A 19,665-nucleotide genomic window follows, 5' to 3' on the forward strand; every position below is an offset into this window, starting at 1 on the left:
GAAAACCCAGAAATTGTTTACTTCAGTAACCAGGTTGAATCAATCCAGCCATGAGGTAATATTTATAGATAAGTTCTTCAGTGCAGGATCTCCTGAAACTATGAGGAATTCCATTTAAAAAAAGGCTTACTCTAAAGTAGTTCAGGGAATTCTGCCCATTTGATGATAGGAAATCATGTCATTTATCCTTCATCAATGAATAAAAAACAGTCCCCATCTCATTCATGAATTAAAATGACATGGGCAAATTCATCAAGAATAACCACCATGCATAACTTAACTTCTACTTATTCTGAAAGCTTCAATAAGCATAATAGGCAGTGCTACGTTTTGTTTGGTCCACCAAGTATAAAAAACAACAACTGAGCAGAACATGCCACATACAAATAGGAAGCAAATTTTCATTCTTTGGAAAAAAATAGCGAGAGTTTCTAAAAAACAAACAAACTGAGATAGCCTGTAACCTACCCAGGATTTTTCTTGAGATCCCCAAGGGTTGGCTAGCCACTATCCGTTCCCTGCTGTATCAAACACAGTTACCTTTGTGCAGTTGAGACATGAGACTTTGGTCTTATTTTTTTTTCCCTTTGGAAGAAAGGTTCCAGTGGTTTTCCAAGGCCACCAAGGCCTAGCTTTCAAACTCTCACAGCCTGTTCTAAGAAAACCACGCAATTGCAGAAGACTGCTCCTGAACAATAACAACAACAAAGCTTTCCCACAAGACCTGATCAGTATACAAAGGCCTACTACCAGAGACTGATCCCCCCCCCCTGCAATACATCAGGGCCTAGCAACGATAGTGCTTATTGTCTCCATCCATTAAAGACAAGTTGAATGGTCAAAGTGCAATTCTGGTTTGGATGCTTGAGGCTTGAGGCGCTAGAGGAGGGTGCCGGCCTCCTGCTGCCTAGGCCCTTCTCAAAAGCCAGAACAGTCTCATCTGTCCAAGTTGACTTAGTGATGGGCTGCAGGAGCGAGGGACCGGTAGGAAGGAAACACGTTATGTACAGATTAAAAAAAATACATCTTTAAATTATAAAAGAGTAAGAATAATACTGTTGCGGGAAGGCACTTTTTTAAATGTCCCTTGGATCCTTCAGTTGAAAGTCTTTGAAAGAACGGAAGTTGCTTCTTTGGCAAAAAAGAACAAGGTCGGGGCCACCGGAGTGCAGCATTCGCCAGTTGGAAAGGCAGGGCATGTAAGAATCTACAGGAGGAAGGAAAACGTTGTCAGAAAGGAAGCAGGGTATCCCCAGGGAGCCCACAAACGAAGGATAGCTAGGGATGCTGTTAAGATATTTAAATTTAGTAGCTGGAACAATGGGGTTGTACAATCAGCCAGATATATTATACAGTTAGAGTTGATTGATTGGAGAGTGCTGGCTCCTGCGTGAGGCAATCTGCGCTGTGGGTTGGAGGGGGAGTTTCCTTCCCCCCCACACACAACCGCCTTTTTTCTTCTCTGTGCTCTGTGATTTACCTCGTGATGCTCCTGTTTGCCTGACTATCTTGTTTGATGTATATGTATTTAGATGTAAGAATATATTTATTTAAATAAAAATACAGGTTCGTGTCAGCGTGAATTCCATTTGGACACCTGCTGCACAATTCCCTGACAGATGCTCTGAAATTAGTTCATTTTGCTGCCAGATGAGGTGGAAGAAGGCAGATGACAAAGCCACTATTTGTGACCCTGGAAGACTTTTCACAACCCATCAAGGCTATACCCTTCTAGCCCCTAATGAAGCATTTTGCTTTATGTTTACCCCTTAGAGGTGCTTTCCTTTTGTCTAAAGCAGGACTTCCACCTTCCTCCAGCAGAAAGAGTTGGTGGTTAGCAAAACATCAGTTGGGGATAAACAACTGCCAAGGCTACTTATTCACTTTGGTGCCCAAGTGCAAATCTTTGGTTGTTGGTACCCCATGTAGGCAGCAAAGCCAAAATTAGGCTCCAGGATTCCAGAGAGCTGTTTTTTTCTTACTCACTCCTGTAGATGAATTGAGGGGGAACTAGAGGCAAATGGTTCTTGCTGCTATGAAGACAATTAGAACAAAAATTCTTAGACAATTCTTTAAAGAAAGAGCAAGGCAACAGGAAAGAGAAGGGAAGCTATTTTATAAATCCATGCAAGACAATTTAGGAGTATATAAAGATTGGAAAAATACTGCCCATTTAGCCTTATGGGAACCCTGGTGGCACAGTGGTTAGAATGCAGTATTGCAGGTAAACTCTACCCTGAGCTTGGAGTTCGATCCTGACCGGTTCAAGGTTGACTCAGCCTTCCATCCTTCCAAGGTCGGTAAAATGCGGACCCAGATTGTTGGGGGGGGGGGTAATAAAGCACTATGAAATGTAAGTGCTACTGCTATTGCTACTTGCTGGATTGTGACAATCTGAAAAGTGCCTGAAAAGTCACTCACAATTATCTCCCCTCCTGCAGCAGACACTGAAGTAGAAAGAGGCCCATTTGCACAAGGACAGCTCCTAAACTATGTGGCTAAATCTGAAAATCAGATTTTCCTAGCAGTTCATAGAAATGACATTGCATGCTGTTTAGTAGAAATGCAAACCAAGTTCACTAGCCCAGGCTATCATCTCAAAGTGAGGAAGGCCTTTCCAATCAGCTACAACCGGAAATCCTTTAAAGAACTCTATTTCCCACTTTTCAATGAAAATCTAGCATGCCGAACTTTCTGCTTTAAGCCCACTTTGCATAGCCTGTCCTTTTATGGAAAAAGACAAAGTTCTGAAGAGGTTCCTTCCGAAACATTTTTCTGCTTCTTTTGACTCAAAAACAGGCTTGGCCAAATGATGACTCAGCAGGTGGTCTGGAAGATCTAAGGATACTTTAACTACTCTTTAAGTCATCAGCCAGGGCATGCATTTTTCCAGTTTCTGCTCTTTTTTCTCCAAAAACATGTACTTAGATTACAATTCATTTCTCAATTTTCCGGGAGTGAACTGCCCTGACTCAAAGGGAATCATTTAGACATGGCTAAAATGGCTTTCCTTCTCTCCTTCCCATTCAAGACAACCTTGGGAATTGGTGATTGAAAAGGGAAAGAAATTTTCTCTCTCCTCCAATAACGGATTGGATTTGGGTATTTCTCCATTTTTGTGGCGGATGTCAAAAACCAGAGCTTTTCATCCCTTCTCTGCCATCTGGTTCACCTTGAACGAATCCGTTCCTTTGGCTACCACTTAATTATACAGTTGTATCAAGAAGAAATATGAGATTAACTGTGGCATCCTTGGTGTTCTCTGAGCTTGGTGAGCGATAGGGGTTTAAGCCTAATTAAACCTAATGTCAGATTATCACAATCCAGCAAATAGCAATACAATAGCAATAGCACTTAAACTTACCCAAGTAATTCTCAACTCACAATAGTTTGTTTAGTGCTTGTTCAAAGTTACAAAGGCACTGAAAAATGCCTTTGACTTTAGACTTATGACCATTTTTCACAGTTATGGCCTTTGCAGCATTCCCGTGACTATCTGATCAAAATTCAGATGCTTGGCAGCTGGATCATATTAATGACCATTGCTGTGTTTCAAGATCCTGTGATCACTTTTTGTGACCTCCTGATAACCTTTCAGTGGGAGAGCTAGATTCACTTTACAACCGGCTTACTTCATGTTGTGACCCATTTAACAACTGGGGCACAAAAAGTCGTAAAATGGAGCAAAACTCACTTCATGAAATGTCTTACTTAACAACATAAATTTTGTACTCAATTGTGTTTGTAAGTCAAGAATTACCTGTATATCGCCCCATAGTGTTTTATAGCACTCTCTGGGTGGTTTACAATTTCTGCATCGTACAGGAATAGCAGCATCATGGACTCAGCCAAAGGCCAGTTTCTCAATGGTAAAACTAAAAACTTGAAAGTCACAGCCAATGCTCCAACTTAGTCCCCAAAGACACTCTTTTTTTTTCACCCCAGGATGTTTAGGTGAGTACTTAAAACATACAGATCCCACATCTACAGCCTAAACTGACGCAGTCTAACTTTAGCAAAACAATGTGCCACTTTGGCCTCCAGTAGAATCTGATTTTGGGGACAGGATTGTGATGGGTTTTCTTAATTATCCACGTAGCAGATAGCATTGCCATCCCAATTAGTGTTTCAGCAGCATCAATGAACCTGCTGTCCAACCCCAACCCCATCCCCCTAAATCAAGGGTGGATTTAGTAAGCTAGTATACTGTATTAGTGTGGTACGGTGATTCTGGGAACAGAGGACAGGCTGAAACATGCAATCAGGAGAGGATATCTGTGATAATTTTGTCATGCCAACCATGCAGGGATAAGAATATCAGGTTGAGTCAATGCAGGGATTCTCAACAGTGAAGGGCAAAGGGGCATCAACATTTTTTAGGAGGACCTAGTGGTTCTTTTTAAAGTCGTTATTTAGCACTTTCTTTCAAAAATACCAGAAAGTTAGCAGGGGAGTGGGGAAATCTTAAAATGAGTATTTATGAAAAACAATGCTCTGGTCTGAGCCAATGCCTAAGGGGAAATGGAATGTTTTTTTCAGAAGGGATTGGGGGGGGGGTTTTGAGGGATTCTGGCAAGGCCATTATGTAGGGAGATGGTCAAGCCAACCCTGCCGAAGCCCCTCCCCATCGCTTTTGTTCAACCTCTGACATCGAAGGCAGAATATCAGCTGCTGTTGGGATTTCTAAGCAACGCTGCCAATTCCACAGGGTGATTCTGTCCCTGCACAGGGGTGGGGTGGGGGGTGGGGAGCAGGAGTCGATCGAGGGGAAGGAGTTGAGAAGCCCTGAGCTCATGGGAGAAGGCGGGAAGGCATGCGAGAAGGAATTCTTGGGGTCTGTGGCAGAGAAGGAGTTGCATGCAGAAGAGGTGGCAACTGACGTTCCAGGCTCGGTACCTTTGATGGGGGAGGTGAGTGGAGCTAACAGTTGGGCTCCTCGTGGTGAGACGGCTCGCAGAAAAAGCGAGAGCCCCTCTTCGCCGTACGGGCGGTGAAGGGGACACTCTTCAATACTGTGGGATGGGAAGGGACGGATGGACAGAGACACAGAGACATCAGATTGTTCAATATGCAGTGCACCACTTAAGCTAAAACTGGCTGTAATGGCACTCCAAAGATATGCACCATGGTCCTTAAGGCCAACAACAACAATGCACCCAATGCCGGAAAGCTGGCATTTCTGTTCTTGGCAGGGCAAGTGGCCCAAAGCCAAGACTCCATCACATCAGAGCCTGCTTGGAAGAAATCCTCTGCACAGGAAAATTGGATCATTTCACTAGCCTTTTGTTTCCCAATGAAGAGAGGGGAAAAAAGCAACCTGTTCTCTCTGCACTGTTTTCCCCCCTGCCCTAAAAAGCAGGATTATGGATACTCAAAGCATGAAAAGAAAGCCTGAGTTTAACACCTTTCAGCTGTGTGGTTAGGAGATATTCAGTTCACACCATTTCATTCTCATTGTCTTTCTCTCTCTCTCTCTCTCTCTCTCTCTCTCACACACACACACACACACACACACACACACACACACACATACACACACGCACACACACATATGGATTACACACATCCAGGATAGGAGAGGGAGACCTTGACAATCAGGGCAGCACCTTCCTTACCCCTACTCCTGGTTTGAGAAGACTCCAAATCAGACTTTCTGAGGAGCAGCTACAATTACTAGTCAGAGCTGGGTGACAGCTGTCTGGTAGTTCTTAGATCAATCAGAGTCTTCTCAAAACACGGGCTCATTATCTCAAGGCCTAAAATGTTAGTGATGTGGAAGCAGCATAATAAGGTGGGTGGTAAGAAGAGAGAGCTGTGGGCACCTTGGGAACATCGGAAGGCAGGCCTTTAAGGTCACAGGCTGCCAGGGATTGACAACTGTTCAGCCTTCTAGACCTCAGGTGCAAAAATCCAGCACCCACTAGATGTCAGGATTTTTGCTTCTGTTTGATAGTTGGGCATATTTCTGTAGCCCAGACATAGTTGATTCATGGTGGGACATCAACTGATCTCCAAAGAGTAACAAAAAGTGCCAAAGGAAGCAAAATTCCTGGAACTTTACTGAAAATTTAAGCAAGGGAAGCAGTTTTGTCAGTCAGGGCACGGAAAACTGCATGAGCAAAAATTATCTTGCCTATGAAATAGTTGCTACAGAAGCCTCAGTTATGGTTTTACTGCTCTCTTGGGCTTTTTGATATGATTCAATAACGCTCCAGTCCAAGATGGGTGCTTTCTGAAATACATCTTAAAACAATGTCATCCCCTATTAGTCTGGGAACGGCATGATTTTGAAGCCTGATTCCTTGTGAAAGGGGGTAATGAGGATCAGAAAGGCCTGGGCTAAGGCTAGGAGGACCAAATACCCAAATACATTGCAAGTAGCGGATCTCCTTTTCCCTTTTTTGGCATCACGGTAAAGTTTTCTCTGGAAGAACATGAAAGCTTAGCTAAGGAAATTAAAATGGTGGAGTTACCTGTAATAATATCCTCAATGGTCCCATCTTTCCCTTCATAAACAGGCCGGTGGTCTTTGGCTTGGCGCCGCCTCAGCTCAGCAATTAACTCTTGCTGCTGCCATTTGTTCCGCTGAAAAGACAACTGGGGATGGTCAAGGAGGAAAAAAGCAAAAGACACTGCCCAGCCCCACCACCACACATCCTGCTCTGTGACCGATCCAAAAGAAGGCTGAGAAATCCAAATTGGGGTTTATCACAGGTCCACGCCGCCTGGTTTCCTTCCATTCACAATACAATACAATACTAAGCACAGTACACAAAATTGTCTGTTACAAAGCCTTAACTGTCCACAACTTCTTCAGTTTCCACCTCAATAATATTCGGGCAAACAATCGATACAAACGCAGAGTAAACCATTCCAAACTCGATTGCAGAAAATTCAGCAACAGAGTGGTCAATGTCTGGAATGCTCTACCTGACTCTGTTGTTACATCCTCAAACCCCCAAAACTTCAACATTACACTATCTACCGTGGACCTCACCCCATTCCTAAGAGGTCCGTAAAGGGGGCGTGCATATGCACACCAGCGTGCCTTACTGTCCCTGTGCTACCGTCCCCATTTATTTGTATTCATTTCTTTCATTCATGTCCATGTTTATATTTATACCTCCTATCTTGAACATGTTTGACAAACTAAATAAATACAAATACAAAATACCATGCACTACATGAGTCAGACTGACATCATCTGTGGCAATGGCAAATACACACGAACATCAGCCTAAGACTCTGCTTGAGCACAAGACATTCTGTCACCAAGGAAGCTTCATATCTGCCCCTAAAGTCAGAAAGGTCAAGGATTTCCCTGGGAACAGATTTGTAGATAAGTAGGCAGCCCAGACTGAAATATCTATATTTGTGATTATTTCTACCCTAACATTGATAGGAAACCATGGGAAAGCTAGCATCTCTTTAACGAGGAATCAATGAACATGTCAGAATACAGAGAAGCAGAGACCTAACAGGATGCCCATTCTAGTGCCTTTTCTGGTGAAGCATCCCATGCTTTGTTAGATGCCCTTCCATTCTCTAATGAGATACCATCCAAGTGTAGCAGCTAATACTCTAATGATATAATAAAATATATTACAAGCAAGTTGAAGCCCTACCAATGCCCTTAAGACATAATGATGAAACAGTCCTCCGGCGACTTGACACACACAAACACACACAGAGTGGCTTCTCAAATTGTTGCCAATCACACAACATGCTGCCCTGCGTAGAAAATCTCCTACCTTCTCTAGCCTCTTAGCTTCTTGGGCCAATGCCTGCTCCCTTTGGGCTTGTTCCTGCTTCTTGCGCAGTTCATTCTCTTGCTCTGCATCCTGAAAGAGAAAGAACAGTGCAACAGTAGGGCAGAGAAGCCCTGGTCAATGGCCAGGAAGGGGGAGTGGATGTAAAGATGGATTCTGGCCAGGACTGATGGCAGCTGTAATTCAACACATGAAGATGCCTGGTTGAATAAAGCTAAGGAAATTCATGGGCAGACATTTCGCTTGTTTTTTTTTGTTGGAAAGCTCAGAAGACCTAATGTCTTCTTTTTTCTATTCCTTAATAAAGAAATTCTTCTCATAATTTAGCTTCAATCTATTTCCCCATTAACGTAGGCTTTTTAAAATGAATCGCTGACCCCATTTCTGGCAAATGCAGATCTGATTATCTAGTGCATTTGGGATGAAGCAAGAAAGAACTTGCCGTAATAAATGTATGAATGAATTTTGAAAGGGCAGGTGCCCACCTTAAGGGACTCAGCTTGCGGCAAGGCCTATATAAATACATCAGGCTCCAATTCTCTCTTCCACTGGGAACCCTGCTCAGAGAAACAACTGTGAACAGCTCAAGCTGGGATATTAATACCACCAACGCAGGTAGTCCTCTACTTATGACTGTCACTTAGCGGCTGTTTGCAGTTACAACGGACCTACCTAGGGGCTACTTACAACCTGGATTCGAAGTTTTAATGATTGCTCCTCCCCTGGTTATGTAACCAAATTTTAGATGCTCAGCAACTGGGCTGCCTTTACGGCTGCTTGCAATGTTCCACATCATGTGACCACATTTTGCAACAGTTTTGCTGAAAACAGAAATTTACTTCCAGTTTTCTGCACCCACAGCGAACCAAGGGTTCATGCAACAACCATGCGGTTTGCTTAACGACTGTGGTGGCTGCTTTACAACTGCCGCAAAAAAAGGTTGTAAAATCAGTTCGGTCATGTGACCGACCAAATTTTATGACTGCCACGACTTATAATCATGATGGGCAGGCTCTATTACTGTTATAAGCAGGGGTGGGCTTCAAAAAGTTTAGCAAGGGGTTCTCTGCCCGGGTGCTGGGTGGGCATGGCAATGGTGGGCGTGGCCTAGCCGGCCTCCTGCACCATGGCGGGGGAAGAGGGCGTTTTTGCTCTCCCCAGGCTCCAGAGCTTTCCTTGACTCTCCGGGAGGTGAAAATGGCCCACCTGGGCTCTGGAGGCCCTCTGGAGGCCAGAAACAGGCCCATTTCTGGGCTTCCCGAACTTCCAGTAGGCCCGTTTTTCACTCTCCCTGAGCCTCCCTGTGTGCCCTGCACTTACCTGCATCCAAAATGGGCCGCGTGGAGACTCCTGGGAGGGGTGGGGTGGGCGGTGCCAGCCAGGAGTGAGATTTGGGGGGTTCTCCAAACTGCACAGAATCTTAGCTAGAGGTTCTCCCGAACCCCTGAGAACCCTCAGCAGCCCACCCCTGGCGTTATAAGCCAAGGACTACCCATACTTTGAAACCCACTGATGTAAGAGAGTAGTTCTATGCTGCTGCTAACCATAAAGACACCAGGTTATTGCACTCCCTAATTATAAGTGTTTTTTCACTTAAAGAAACCGTCTTTCTCTCTCCCTCTCTCTATTTGGTTGTTTCCCTGCCAGCTGGCCTATCATCCTCTTCCTCTTTCTGGGCTGTGCTTGTCGGCTCTGATCCTAGATCTGTGATGGCTTCTTCCAACAGTGGGGGAAAAAGTCTGTAATTAAGGGAGATGATGGTTGTTCTGGAAGATGCTCTGGGGAGGCTAACTTTTTGGAAAGCCGCTTGGCTGAGATGAGTGGCCTGGCACAGGAGATCTTCATTCAGCGGAAAGGGGGTAGTAGCTAGCCCACACAGGAAGAAAATTCTAACTCCCTTATTCACCGGCCATGCCTAGTCCCAGCCAAAGCTGCTTTCTCTTGGACCGCATCCAGCAGAGCTTAGTGGTAGATATTTATAACTGGGCTCCCAAATTCATGCAAGATCAAGCATGCTGTTCTGTTGCTTCTAAAGTAGCCAGCTAGAACTGTGTTTGGCAACTAAGGCAGTGTTTCTCAACCTTGGCGACTTTAAGTCCTTTGGACTTCAACTTCCAGAATTCCTCAGCCAGCTGTGCTGGCTGAGGAATTCTGGGAGTTGAAGTCCAAAGGACTTAAAGTCGCCAAGGTTGAGAAACACTGAACTAAGGTTAAAAAATACCGATCTCGAATCTCCACTTCCCAACCCTCACCTTGTAGGATCTGATGAAACGTGCAAAGACTGGGAAGAAAACCGAGGGCGGTGTCGTCTTGGGGCTCTCGCCAAAATAGCGCACGACCGTGTTGTAGGCTTCCTGTCACAAAAGATAAGCAAGGTGAACGAAACAACAGCTTCTGCAACCTTCAGGATTACTGTAGGGAGGAAAGGCTACCAAAGCTTAACTGCCAGTACTTTTAAGCTTGAGTGTAGAAACAACCGTCTTTGCATTAAGCACTGCAAACCCAGAAATCCGATCTACACCACAGAATAGAGTTTTCCAACAGCTGTAAAGAAAAGGCATCCATTTCTCCACACAATCTGACTTTCTGCACAAGAATATGAGCAGGAGCAAGCACTCTCTGACGTCAATCACACATCTCTGCTGTTGAATAAATATGGAATAGTCAAAACTGGCACTAAATGTATCTGCACAATCACACATAGCAGGACGTTCACACAGGGTCCAGGGTGCACTCAGTATATGGAATTCATATACCAGCTTCATGCACTTGAATGCTTCAGCAGCAGAGAGGAGCAAAGTTTTGGTTGCAAGCTTTTCACCATTAATTCTTGTCAGGGATGGGATTTAACCGGTTCTCACTGGTTCGGGCGAACCGGATGTTAGTTTTGCATCCGGTTCACCGAACCAATTGTTGCAAGAACCGGCTGGCCCCGTCCACCCAGCCCTGCCTCTCCCAGGAGTCTCCATGTGGCCCGTTCATCATGCTAGGCAAGTGCAGGGTCTGTGCGGAGGTTCTGGGAGGGTGAAAAACAGGCCTCCCGGAGGTCTGGAAATGGGCCCCGAGGGGGGCTGTTTTTGCCTCCTGGAGACTTGGGGAAAGCCTCCAGAGCCTGGGGAGGGTGAAAAATGGGCCTACTGGAAGTACCAGAAGTCTAAAAACGGGCCTGTTTCCGGCCTCCGGAGCCCAGGGGAGGCCGTTTTTGCCCTCCCAGAGGCTAGAGGAAAGCCTCTGGAGCCTGGAGAGGGGGAAAACACCTTCTCCCTTTGGTGCAGGAGGACGAGTAGGTTACATCACCATGCCCATGCCCACCCAGAAACTGGGCAGAAAACCGGTTGCTAACATTTTTCAATCCCACCCCTTATCCTCGCCATTCAGTTGCACCTCCACTCACCTCCGCTGTCTTAGCATCTTTCTGGAGTCGATCCAACTTCCCCTCGTTGGCGATCAAGAAGTTACGCAGGATACTGTGTTCGTGCAAACTGCACTCCCGCCGAATCAGCTCCATTCCACGCCCCAGTTCCTTCACGTCCAGCAGCACATTCTCCAGGGATACTGCAGAGTAAGGGAACTTGTTTGTCCTTCCCTCCCCTTGAATTGTGAGCCGCCCTGAGTCCCCTCAGGGAAAAGGGCGACATACAAATAAAGTAAAATCAAAAAATCAATTAAATCAAAAATCAAGGCACCAGGTGGGTCTCGGGACAATTTGGGTTAAAGAATTTCAAAGGAGTTTATAGGCTCACAGGGGGCTAGGAACGCATTTGGGTTTCTGTGCTGGAATCGGGTAGAAGGTGTATCAGGATCTAGAGGCAGATCTTTGGGGAAATAAAATAATACCCCTCCATCCTCAGCCTAAATTTGATGGACCTACAGAATGTTTTGAATAATTTAGTGCAACATTCGAGCACAAGGTCAATTGTGTTCTGATACTGGGGAAAAAAATTCTAGGATTGAAATGTGCTCAGAGGTACCTGGTACTCGTAGGTACGAGTCATGCCTTTTGCATTTAATTCTGGTTGATGACTCCCAGTTATGTTTAAGTTATGTTTAGCTGCCTACAACAGCTTTTATTTATAATAAATAAATTGTACACTAATTTATGAACAATATATACAGCTGCTCAAAGAACTGGATTCCATTTCACAAAGCCACAAGTCAACATAATTTGGGAAAACTGTCTTTTAAGTATTTGGCTTAATCCTTTAGCTCTTCTTGCTTCACTCCTTGATAATATCATTTCTTGTCCTCACCTCTTCCCATCTCCCTCTCCCACACTCAATATTCAATCTTCTCAAGATCAGCGATCTTGAGCTAGGTTACTCAGCAAAGAATCCTGTCCATCAACAAATGGACACACGCTAATTAAAAACAAGTGGTGGATTCTGTATACAATCTGTTCCCCAATCATCTCTCATTCCAGCTTATATAAACACGGCCTTTCTCACCCTGATGCCTTCAAATCTACATTTCCCAGAACTCCCAGTTGGGGCACTGAGGATTTCATGGGATGCCATGGACTGGCTCCAACCACTTGCAAAATTGCACAGGAAGTTTGTCAGAGGAAGAGGGAGGCAACTATGAATTCCAGACAAACTTTTGTTATGAACCGTCATGTGCTGGAGCCAGCTTATATCAACTCACCAGAGCCAATTGTTAAGTTTTCTGGAATTTTGCAGATTGGTTTAGAACAGAGCTGAGCTGCAGTGCCTGGCACAGTGATTGCGAACCTTTTAGTCACCAAGTGTCCAAACTGCGCGCACACATGCCCAAACTGAAAGGTGTGCATGGGTGCAAACACACGCATGTGAAGACATGCATGTGTGCATGTGCAGACATGTGTGTGTATGCACGGCAGAGACCCGAAGACCAGCTGGCCAGTGGGAGGTGGGGCATCCCAACACTGGCAGAACAGCAAGAGGTAAGATCTTTTTCTTTTATGAGCTTCTGTTTCATCGTTTGCAGGGAAACAGAAGCTCACAAAAGAAACACCACAGAGATCTGAACTGGGGCAACGGCGCATGTGCCACCTCTTGTGCATGTGCCATAGGTTCACCATCACAGGCCTAACAGGTCAATCAGTTGTCTGGTGGCCAGCAATGAGCTATGGCCATGGAGCTGACTTGGTTGTTATACATTTATCAACATGCCACTAGTTATAAACCATTCAGAGACATCAAGTAAAAAGATTGAGAAGTAAAACTTTGGATGCCTCCTGAAATGAGCTGGTTCAGAAAACATGATTAACTTGGACACTGAAAGTTCAAGCACATTGTGTGAATCAGAAGCAGAGTCAGGAACCTGGTTAGTTTTAAGCCACCACTTATCCCAGATAATTTATGTTAGGCAAACTCAGAAGAGAAGATCTAAACACTTTCCTTTCAATCTCTTCCATAGCAGCCCTGCACAAGAGGCAGCCATTCTCTTGTCAGTCTGTTACTCTCTCCTCCAAATTGCATCCCTTCTTTTCCAGCTGTACAAAGGCATCTCCAACCCCACCAAAATTATTTACGATATCAGTTTCCTAGAGCTGCAAAAGAATGGCAACAGCTAACGAACGAAGTCTGGGACAGTGGCTAAGAAGGCAGCTGCTTTTATCATTGTGGCAGCTTCAGATTACTTTGAACGCTGCTGCATCACTCGATAAGCCATTTATGCAGGAGGAGGGGCAGACTGTGTCTGTGTCAATTGGATCATTTGAATCCAGCGAATCAGTGGAAGCCTGTTTGAATCCTAAGAAAGAAACCCAAAGAGCTTTCTCTGTACATTAGCACAGTTGATCTCTAGGACAGAAAGCTGTGGTTTATTGCAGCCATTCTCAAGCTGACAGAACAGCAGCTGCCAGGAGACCCCATGACAAGATTGAGCTGTCCTACTCAGCAGGGACAGGGAGCTCCTTAACTCTCCAGATTTGATCCCCAAAGTGCTTTTTCAAGAGGCAACTGAAACTTCTTCAGCTCTCTTCAGCTACTGCTTCTTGGAGGAGAAGTGAAAAAACCCAAAAAATCCAGTTGCCTCTTGAAAAAAGCACCTTTAGGGATAACCATGACCTGGATGACTGAGAATCTCCATAGACCTCCAGATTTGAGTGTTGGATACCAATTCCTATCAGCTCCAGGAACACTGCAAGAAAATATGGTTGCCCATCATCTCCGGAGGGCCGCATTCTTAAAGTTGTTAGAAACTTAGGTGTATGGTCTCAAGTCCACTTTTTAATTTGAGCAACTCAGCAACAGGAAATTCAGCTCCCAATTCTATCCCATTTATATACCAGCATACCTGTCAGTCTGCCTTGCTTCACCACTACCCTTTCTGGAAACAATCCGCATACTAATGGAAATGCAGCAATATCTGTTTCATACATTATGCCATACATTATATATCAGATTGCAGGCAGTTTCCCTCTACAAGTCTGACCACGATCCTTTCAGTACTCTAAGTCACAGCCAGAGGCTTTTACATCTCCAGAAAATGTTGCCTCTGAATTCCATACCATCTCCAGATAGATAGTAAAAAATTCTGCTGCTCTTGTATATGAAGGAGAGTCTGGAGATAAAGCAACTAATGGGGTCCTCATTAAGACCAGGATGAAACAAAGATGGCCTTTATGGTTGTGATGGTTGAAGGGACCATCTACCTGCAGCTGCTTTTTCCACAAAGTGCAGTTCCTGCCAGAAGTTGCTCAGCTCAGGATATTTCTCCTTCACCATCATGGCAATGAAATGTAGAAGAGTCAGCTTCCGGTCAGTTGACTTGGTGTCCAACAGCTTTCAGGATAGAAATAAGGAAGAACAGATTATCAAGACATCAGCATCAGTGGGTGCAAACCAGTGGTGGGTTTCAAAATTGTTTAGAACCTCTTCTGTAGGTGTGGCCTGCTTTGTGGGAGTGGCTTGCCAGCCATGTGACCAAGCAGAGTGGCTTGCCAGCCATGTGACTGGGTGGGCGTGGCCAACTTATAAAATGTGGTGAAACTCACTTAACAACGCTCTTGCTTAGCAACCAAAATGTTGGCTCAGAAACTCTGGTATTTGAAGCATGCAAGTCTTAAAGCTGTCAAGTTACAAGACCCTTGCACCCATAACCCTTTAGGGAAAAAACCCCCAGGGATGTTCAAACTTGACAGCTTTAAGACTTGTGGACTTCAACTCCCAGAATTCCTCCTCTCGGTCTTCATCTAGATGATGTACGGACGGGCGGTGGGAGAGAGCTGGAACTGGTTCTAAACAGCACTGTAGATTTGTGGAACCTCTCCTATAGAAGAGGTTAGAACTGGCAGGAAGCCACCACTGGTGCAAAGGTTAGACCAGCAGGGAGTCTACGGTACACGCATGTGAACACGACAATCCCATCTGGTTCAATTATAGGCATGGACATTGACGTGGAACGCCCTGTGAGGAAATGCATTCACTCCTTAGAATTCAGAAGCATGGGGTAGTGTGAAAAAGTGCACAGTGCTATATGTTGTGACAGGACATTAACTACTAATGTCTTTCTTCTTAGGATACCTCTAATAAATCCACTTGGCTACTCTTTACAGATATATGGATCATAATTATACAACCCTTTTCCATGGCTCTTCCCTTACCAAGTCCAGACTCTGCAGCTTGAAGCCATAAACCGAGCCACGCTTGCTGCTGTTCATGTAGTTGCCAAGAGCCAGGATGATCTGTGGTGAGAGAAGAGGAGAAATCGATCCGGGATACAAGGAGCAAGAGAAAACTCCAGCCAATGAAGCCCATGGCACAAGGACCTGGGGTGAATTTTCTCGGCAGAAACCACATTCCAGCTTAGAGTCTACAGCTTCTGAATGAATAGTAATTGAAAGGAAGCCTTTCTTTGTTGTTACAGAAATGGCCAGTACCAGTGGTGGGATTCAATTTTTTTTTACTATCGGTTCTGTGGGCGTGGCTTGATGGGCATGGCAGGGGAAGGATACTGTAAAATCTCCATTTCCTCCCCACTCCAGGGGAAGGATATTATAAAATCTTCATTCCTTTCCCACTCCAGGGAAAGGTTACTGCAAAATCCCCATTCCCTCCCGATCAGCTGGTACTCGGGAGACAGAGAATAGATGGGGGCGGGGCAGTTAGAGGTGATATTTATTGGTTCTCTGAACTACTCAAAATTTCTGCTACCTGTCCTCCGGAACTGGTCAGAACCTGCTGAATACCACCTCTGGCCAGTACATATTAAGTATGTGAAAGTAAAAAGTTGAGGCTGTAATTTTATTATGTTATTCTATTGTACTAAAAAGAAACAGAAGTCAATGCTTTTCTTTTTCTTGTCCCCTTTACCCTACACTTTTTGATTTCCCTCCCCTCTTTTCCCACTGTTTTCATTTATCTTTTATACTTTGATAAGTTTAATAAAATTGTAATTAAAAAAAAGGAAAGTAAGGCCTTTCACAGGCTGAAGAGCTCTTCGTTTGCTTCTTTACTTCATTGCATTCAAAAAAGTGTATGAGGAGTAAATGGTAGGGGTTGTGCTCCAACTTTCCATTGTTAACTACATTAATGCCAGCTGACTGACCTACCTCTAGCATTCGCTTGAGCTTCTGTGATGATTTGACGGACGCTGAGGCAGCGATAATGGCACTGAGTTGCTATAAGAGACAAAAACCAAAAGAGCATTACAGTATTATTGCTGTCTTAGCACCTGAACACTTCTTGCATTCTATAGAGTAAATTCCTTAGGAAGAAGCAGCAATTTGGGCATGGTTTAATCATCTGGTTTTTAATTGCTTTGAATGCTTCCCTGGGGAAAGGCCCATGCAACTATTAGGAAGGAAAAATGATGGACACTGTAAGCAAATTAGCACACAGGATAAACATTGATCATTTGGGAACCTAGGTAGAATCACATCACAGTGGAACAAGATCTCTGAGTGCATCAAGAAAACATAAAGACTGAGGGAGTAGAATCAATGGGACACCTACCCAGTGCAGATGCTTTCTTCATCCCTAACAACTATTCTGTTGGATCTCAGGGATAAAGATTTCCCCAGCCTTTCCACTAGCCCTTCCTAGTGGAAGTTGTACTTGAGGCAACCAAAAATGTAATCTACTCTGGGGCTATGGGCTTTGGTGGTGTAGTAGTTAGAGTGCAGTACTATAGGCTACTTCTGCTGACTGCTAGCTGACTGCAATTTGGCAGTTCATATCTTACCAGGCTCAAGGCTGACTCAGCCTTCCATCCTTCCGAGGTGGGTAAAATGAGGACCCAGATTGTTGGGGGCAATAGGCTGACTCTGTAAACTGCTTAGAAGCGGTATATAAATCTAAGCTTATTGTTGTATCTGCTTTCTTGCATCCCACATTTTGCCAGGCAGCCCAACTAGTAAAGTACAGATTTTCAAAAGGACAATATAATTGTCATTCTATGAAATTCTACATCATAAATATATGTCATAGTGTCATTGTAGACAAGTGGCTCCTTGGAGCAGAAGAAGTGGAAAGATCAATCTTGAGCACATCCTTTCTCATCCTATATGCACATTTCCTTGGAAAAGAGTCCCCTCAAACTTAGTACCACTTAAGGCCACATCACTGCAATGGTACCAGCTCGAAAAAGAACTTCAGTTACCGGCATGAGCATCTGGATGTTTTCACTGAAGTTGCCCAGGAACGCCATAATGGCCATGCGCTGGGTCAGACGTTCGACTTTGCTGAAGTGCAGCATGAAGCGGTCCTCATCTGACAATTCCTCCACCGGCTTCCTCTCCTTCTCATACTGGCGCAGTAGCTTGACCTCATTCTCCGTTGGCAGAAAGCGCATTAGGCACTCCACAAAGTCCACTGGTAAGGTCTTCAGGTCAAACCTAAAAGAGGCCTCAATGAAGGAAGTTCCTCTACCAGAGATGGAGCATCTGGCTGCTGATGGGCAAAGGATGCAAGCATTCTGTGATCCTCTCACCTAGCAACTTTGAATCTCATAAAGCTTGTGGGCCTAACTCCATGTGACCTAAAATCAGGGGTGGGCTGCTGGGGGTTCGCAGGGGTTCAGGAGAACCTCTAGCTAAGATTCTGTGCAGTTCAGAGAACCCCCAAATCCCATTCCTAGTTGGCGCCGCCCACACCTCCCCTCCCAGGAGTCCCCACGCAGTCCATTTTGGGTACAGGTAAGTGCAGAGCACACACAGAGGCTAGGGGAAGGTGAAAAACAGGCCTACCGGAAGTTCGGGAAGACCAGAAACAGGCCCGTTTCCAGCCTCCAGAGGGCCTCCGAAGCCGGGGAGACTGTTTTCGCCCTCCCAGAGGCTCGCAAAAAACCTCTGAAGCCTGGGGAAGGCAAAATCACGCCCCCCCACCCCACCCCAGTGGTGCAGGAGGCCAACTAGGCCACACCCACCATGGCCACGCCCACCAAGCAACCAGGCAGAGAAACCCTTGCTAAAATTTTTGAAGCCCACCCCTGCCTGAAACTTAAGCCATAGTTAGGAAAAAGTGATCTGCCTTTATCTTGTCTGCCAGCTGTGTGTGGAAGAAGGGAAGAAAGGTTGATAAGTGGAGTGTTTCAGAAAGACAAGAGCACCCCCCCTATAATTTGCTTTGGGATCACCTACTCTGCCTCCTGCTATTATTTGCATATATCATGGCCCCCTCCTGATTGTGCCTGCAGAAGTACGATCCCAGAAAGAGAAAAAGGTTTCCTGGGCAAGGAGAAAAACCACAAACTGGGGGACGGGAAAAGGCACATGAAGGGAGACTCACGTGTAGATGGCTTTGCAGATCTCCTCCGTGGTCCTGCCTGCCTTACGCAACGTGATGGCCAGGTTCTTTGCCCGGTTGGCCTCCAGCAAGGTCACTTTGTTGACCGCTTTGTGGGATGCCTTGTTTTTAGAGCAAAGGAGATCAATGGCAGGGCCCTGTGCTTTGGTCTTAAAGAGCTCCTCAAACTTGTCCAGATCAAGATCCTTTGGGGAGGGGGAGGAAAGTGTGAGTTACTTCATCAACGTGGGACTAGTAATTACAACTGCTAACAGCTTATTTTTTACTTCTTGGTATTTTGCTATTCTGGGAGCATGCCGCATATTAAAACCATACAGTACATTTCTCCAATAATACACTGGGATTGGGTAGTAGAACTGGGTTCCATGCATGTTCAAAGGTTGCTGTGAGTTTCAGTGGAAGAATCTTATTATCTGCTCCATTTGCAGGCAGAATTGTGGCAGACAAATGTGATTGTTCAATACAATTCAAACCAAATGGCATCTGTCTTTACTGCTCCATTATTGCTACTAGCACCGACTTTCTGCCAATAATATTTTTTGGCTATTTTCAAGCTTGCTTGCTTGCTTACCTCCTTCCTTCCTTCCTTCCTTCCTTCCTTCCTTCCTTCCTTCCTTCCTTCCTTCCTTCCTTCCTTCCTTCCTTCCTTCCTTCCTTCCTTCCTTCCTTCCTTCCTTCCTTCCTTCCTTCTCCCATCTCACAAAAGTGACTCTAGGCTACTTACAACAACAAAAGTCATTTCCCGTCCTTCCAGGTTCTTCTTTTTGTTCTATTCTTCATATGCGTTATCTTCCCAATTCTACTCATAATTCTACTGCCAGTCAAGCTGACTCTTCCTTCTCTCACTCAAACTAAACAGCAGACTATTTTTTAAAAATCAGCATTAGAGCTTCAGCTCCATGACACCATAACAGGCAACAAACACAACAGGCGGTGAACTAAGAAAGAAGATCATTTTGGGAATTATCATTTAAAAATCTCAACTCATGCCGGCATTCACTTCTCTGTTTTCCTCACCTCCAAGATTTTTTCATCGTCCAGTTCACTGAAGACCGTTCCACTGATCTGGTTGGGCTTCAATGCCGTCCAGTTAAAAACTGGCAAGCGGAACTTGGTCTTGATGGGCTTCTTAATCCGGATTGCTTGATGCAGAACAGAGAGGACAAAGC

At 45.0% G+C, this 19,665-nt stretch overlaps 1 protein-coding gene across 1 annotated transcript in view; it reads right to left on the minus strand.

The window, feature by feature from the left end:
- Positions 1-1,082: 1,082 nt before the first annotated feature.
- Positions 1,083-19,665, minus strand: part of FMNL3 (formin like 3) — a 111,374-nt gene continuing 92,791 nt past the window's right edge. Inside the window, exons 16-27 of the mRNA XM_087710458.1 lie at positions 19,514-19,638; positions 18,479-18,681; positions 17,352-17,586; positions 16,303-16,371; positions 15,355-15,435; positions 14,404-14,533; positions 11,164-11,324; positions 10,022-10,123; positions 7,752-7,841; positions 6,474-6,585; positions 4,897-5,012; positions 1,083-1,207 (exon numbers count right to left, since the gene is read on the minus strand). Of these exons, the coding sequence (XP_087566584.1) occupies positions 4,921-5,012; positions 6,474-6,585; positions 7,752-7,841; positions 10,022-10,123; positions 11,164-11,324; positions 14,404-14,533; positions 15,355-15,435; positions 16,303-16,371; positions 17,352-17,586; positions 18,479-18,681; positions 19,514-19,638 (1,400 nt within the window). The 3' untranslated portion in view covers positions 1,083-1,207; positions 4,897-4,920. The remainder of the gene's footprint in view (positions 1,208-4,896; positions 5,013-6,473; positions 6,586-7,751; positions 7,842-10,021; positions 10,124-11,163; positions 11,325-14,403; positions 14,534-15,354; positions 15,436-16,302; positions 16,372-17,351; positions 17,587-18,478; positions 18,682-19,513; positions 19,639-19,665) is intronic.

Source organism: Thamnophis sirtalis, unplaced genomic scaffold (assembly GCF_051295495.1).
Source record: "Thamnophis sirtalis isolate CommonGarterSnake01/CBP01778 unplaced genomic scaffold, rThaSir2_p1.2 scaffold_3, whole genome shotgun sequence".
NCBI classification, from domain to species: domain Eukaryota; kingdom Metazoa; phylum Chordata; class Lepidosauria; order Squamata; family Natricidae; genus Thamnophis; species Thamnophis sirtalis.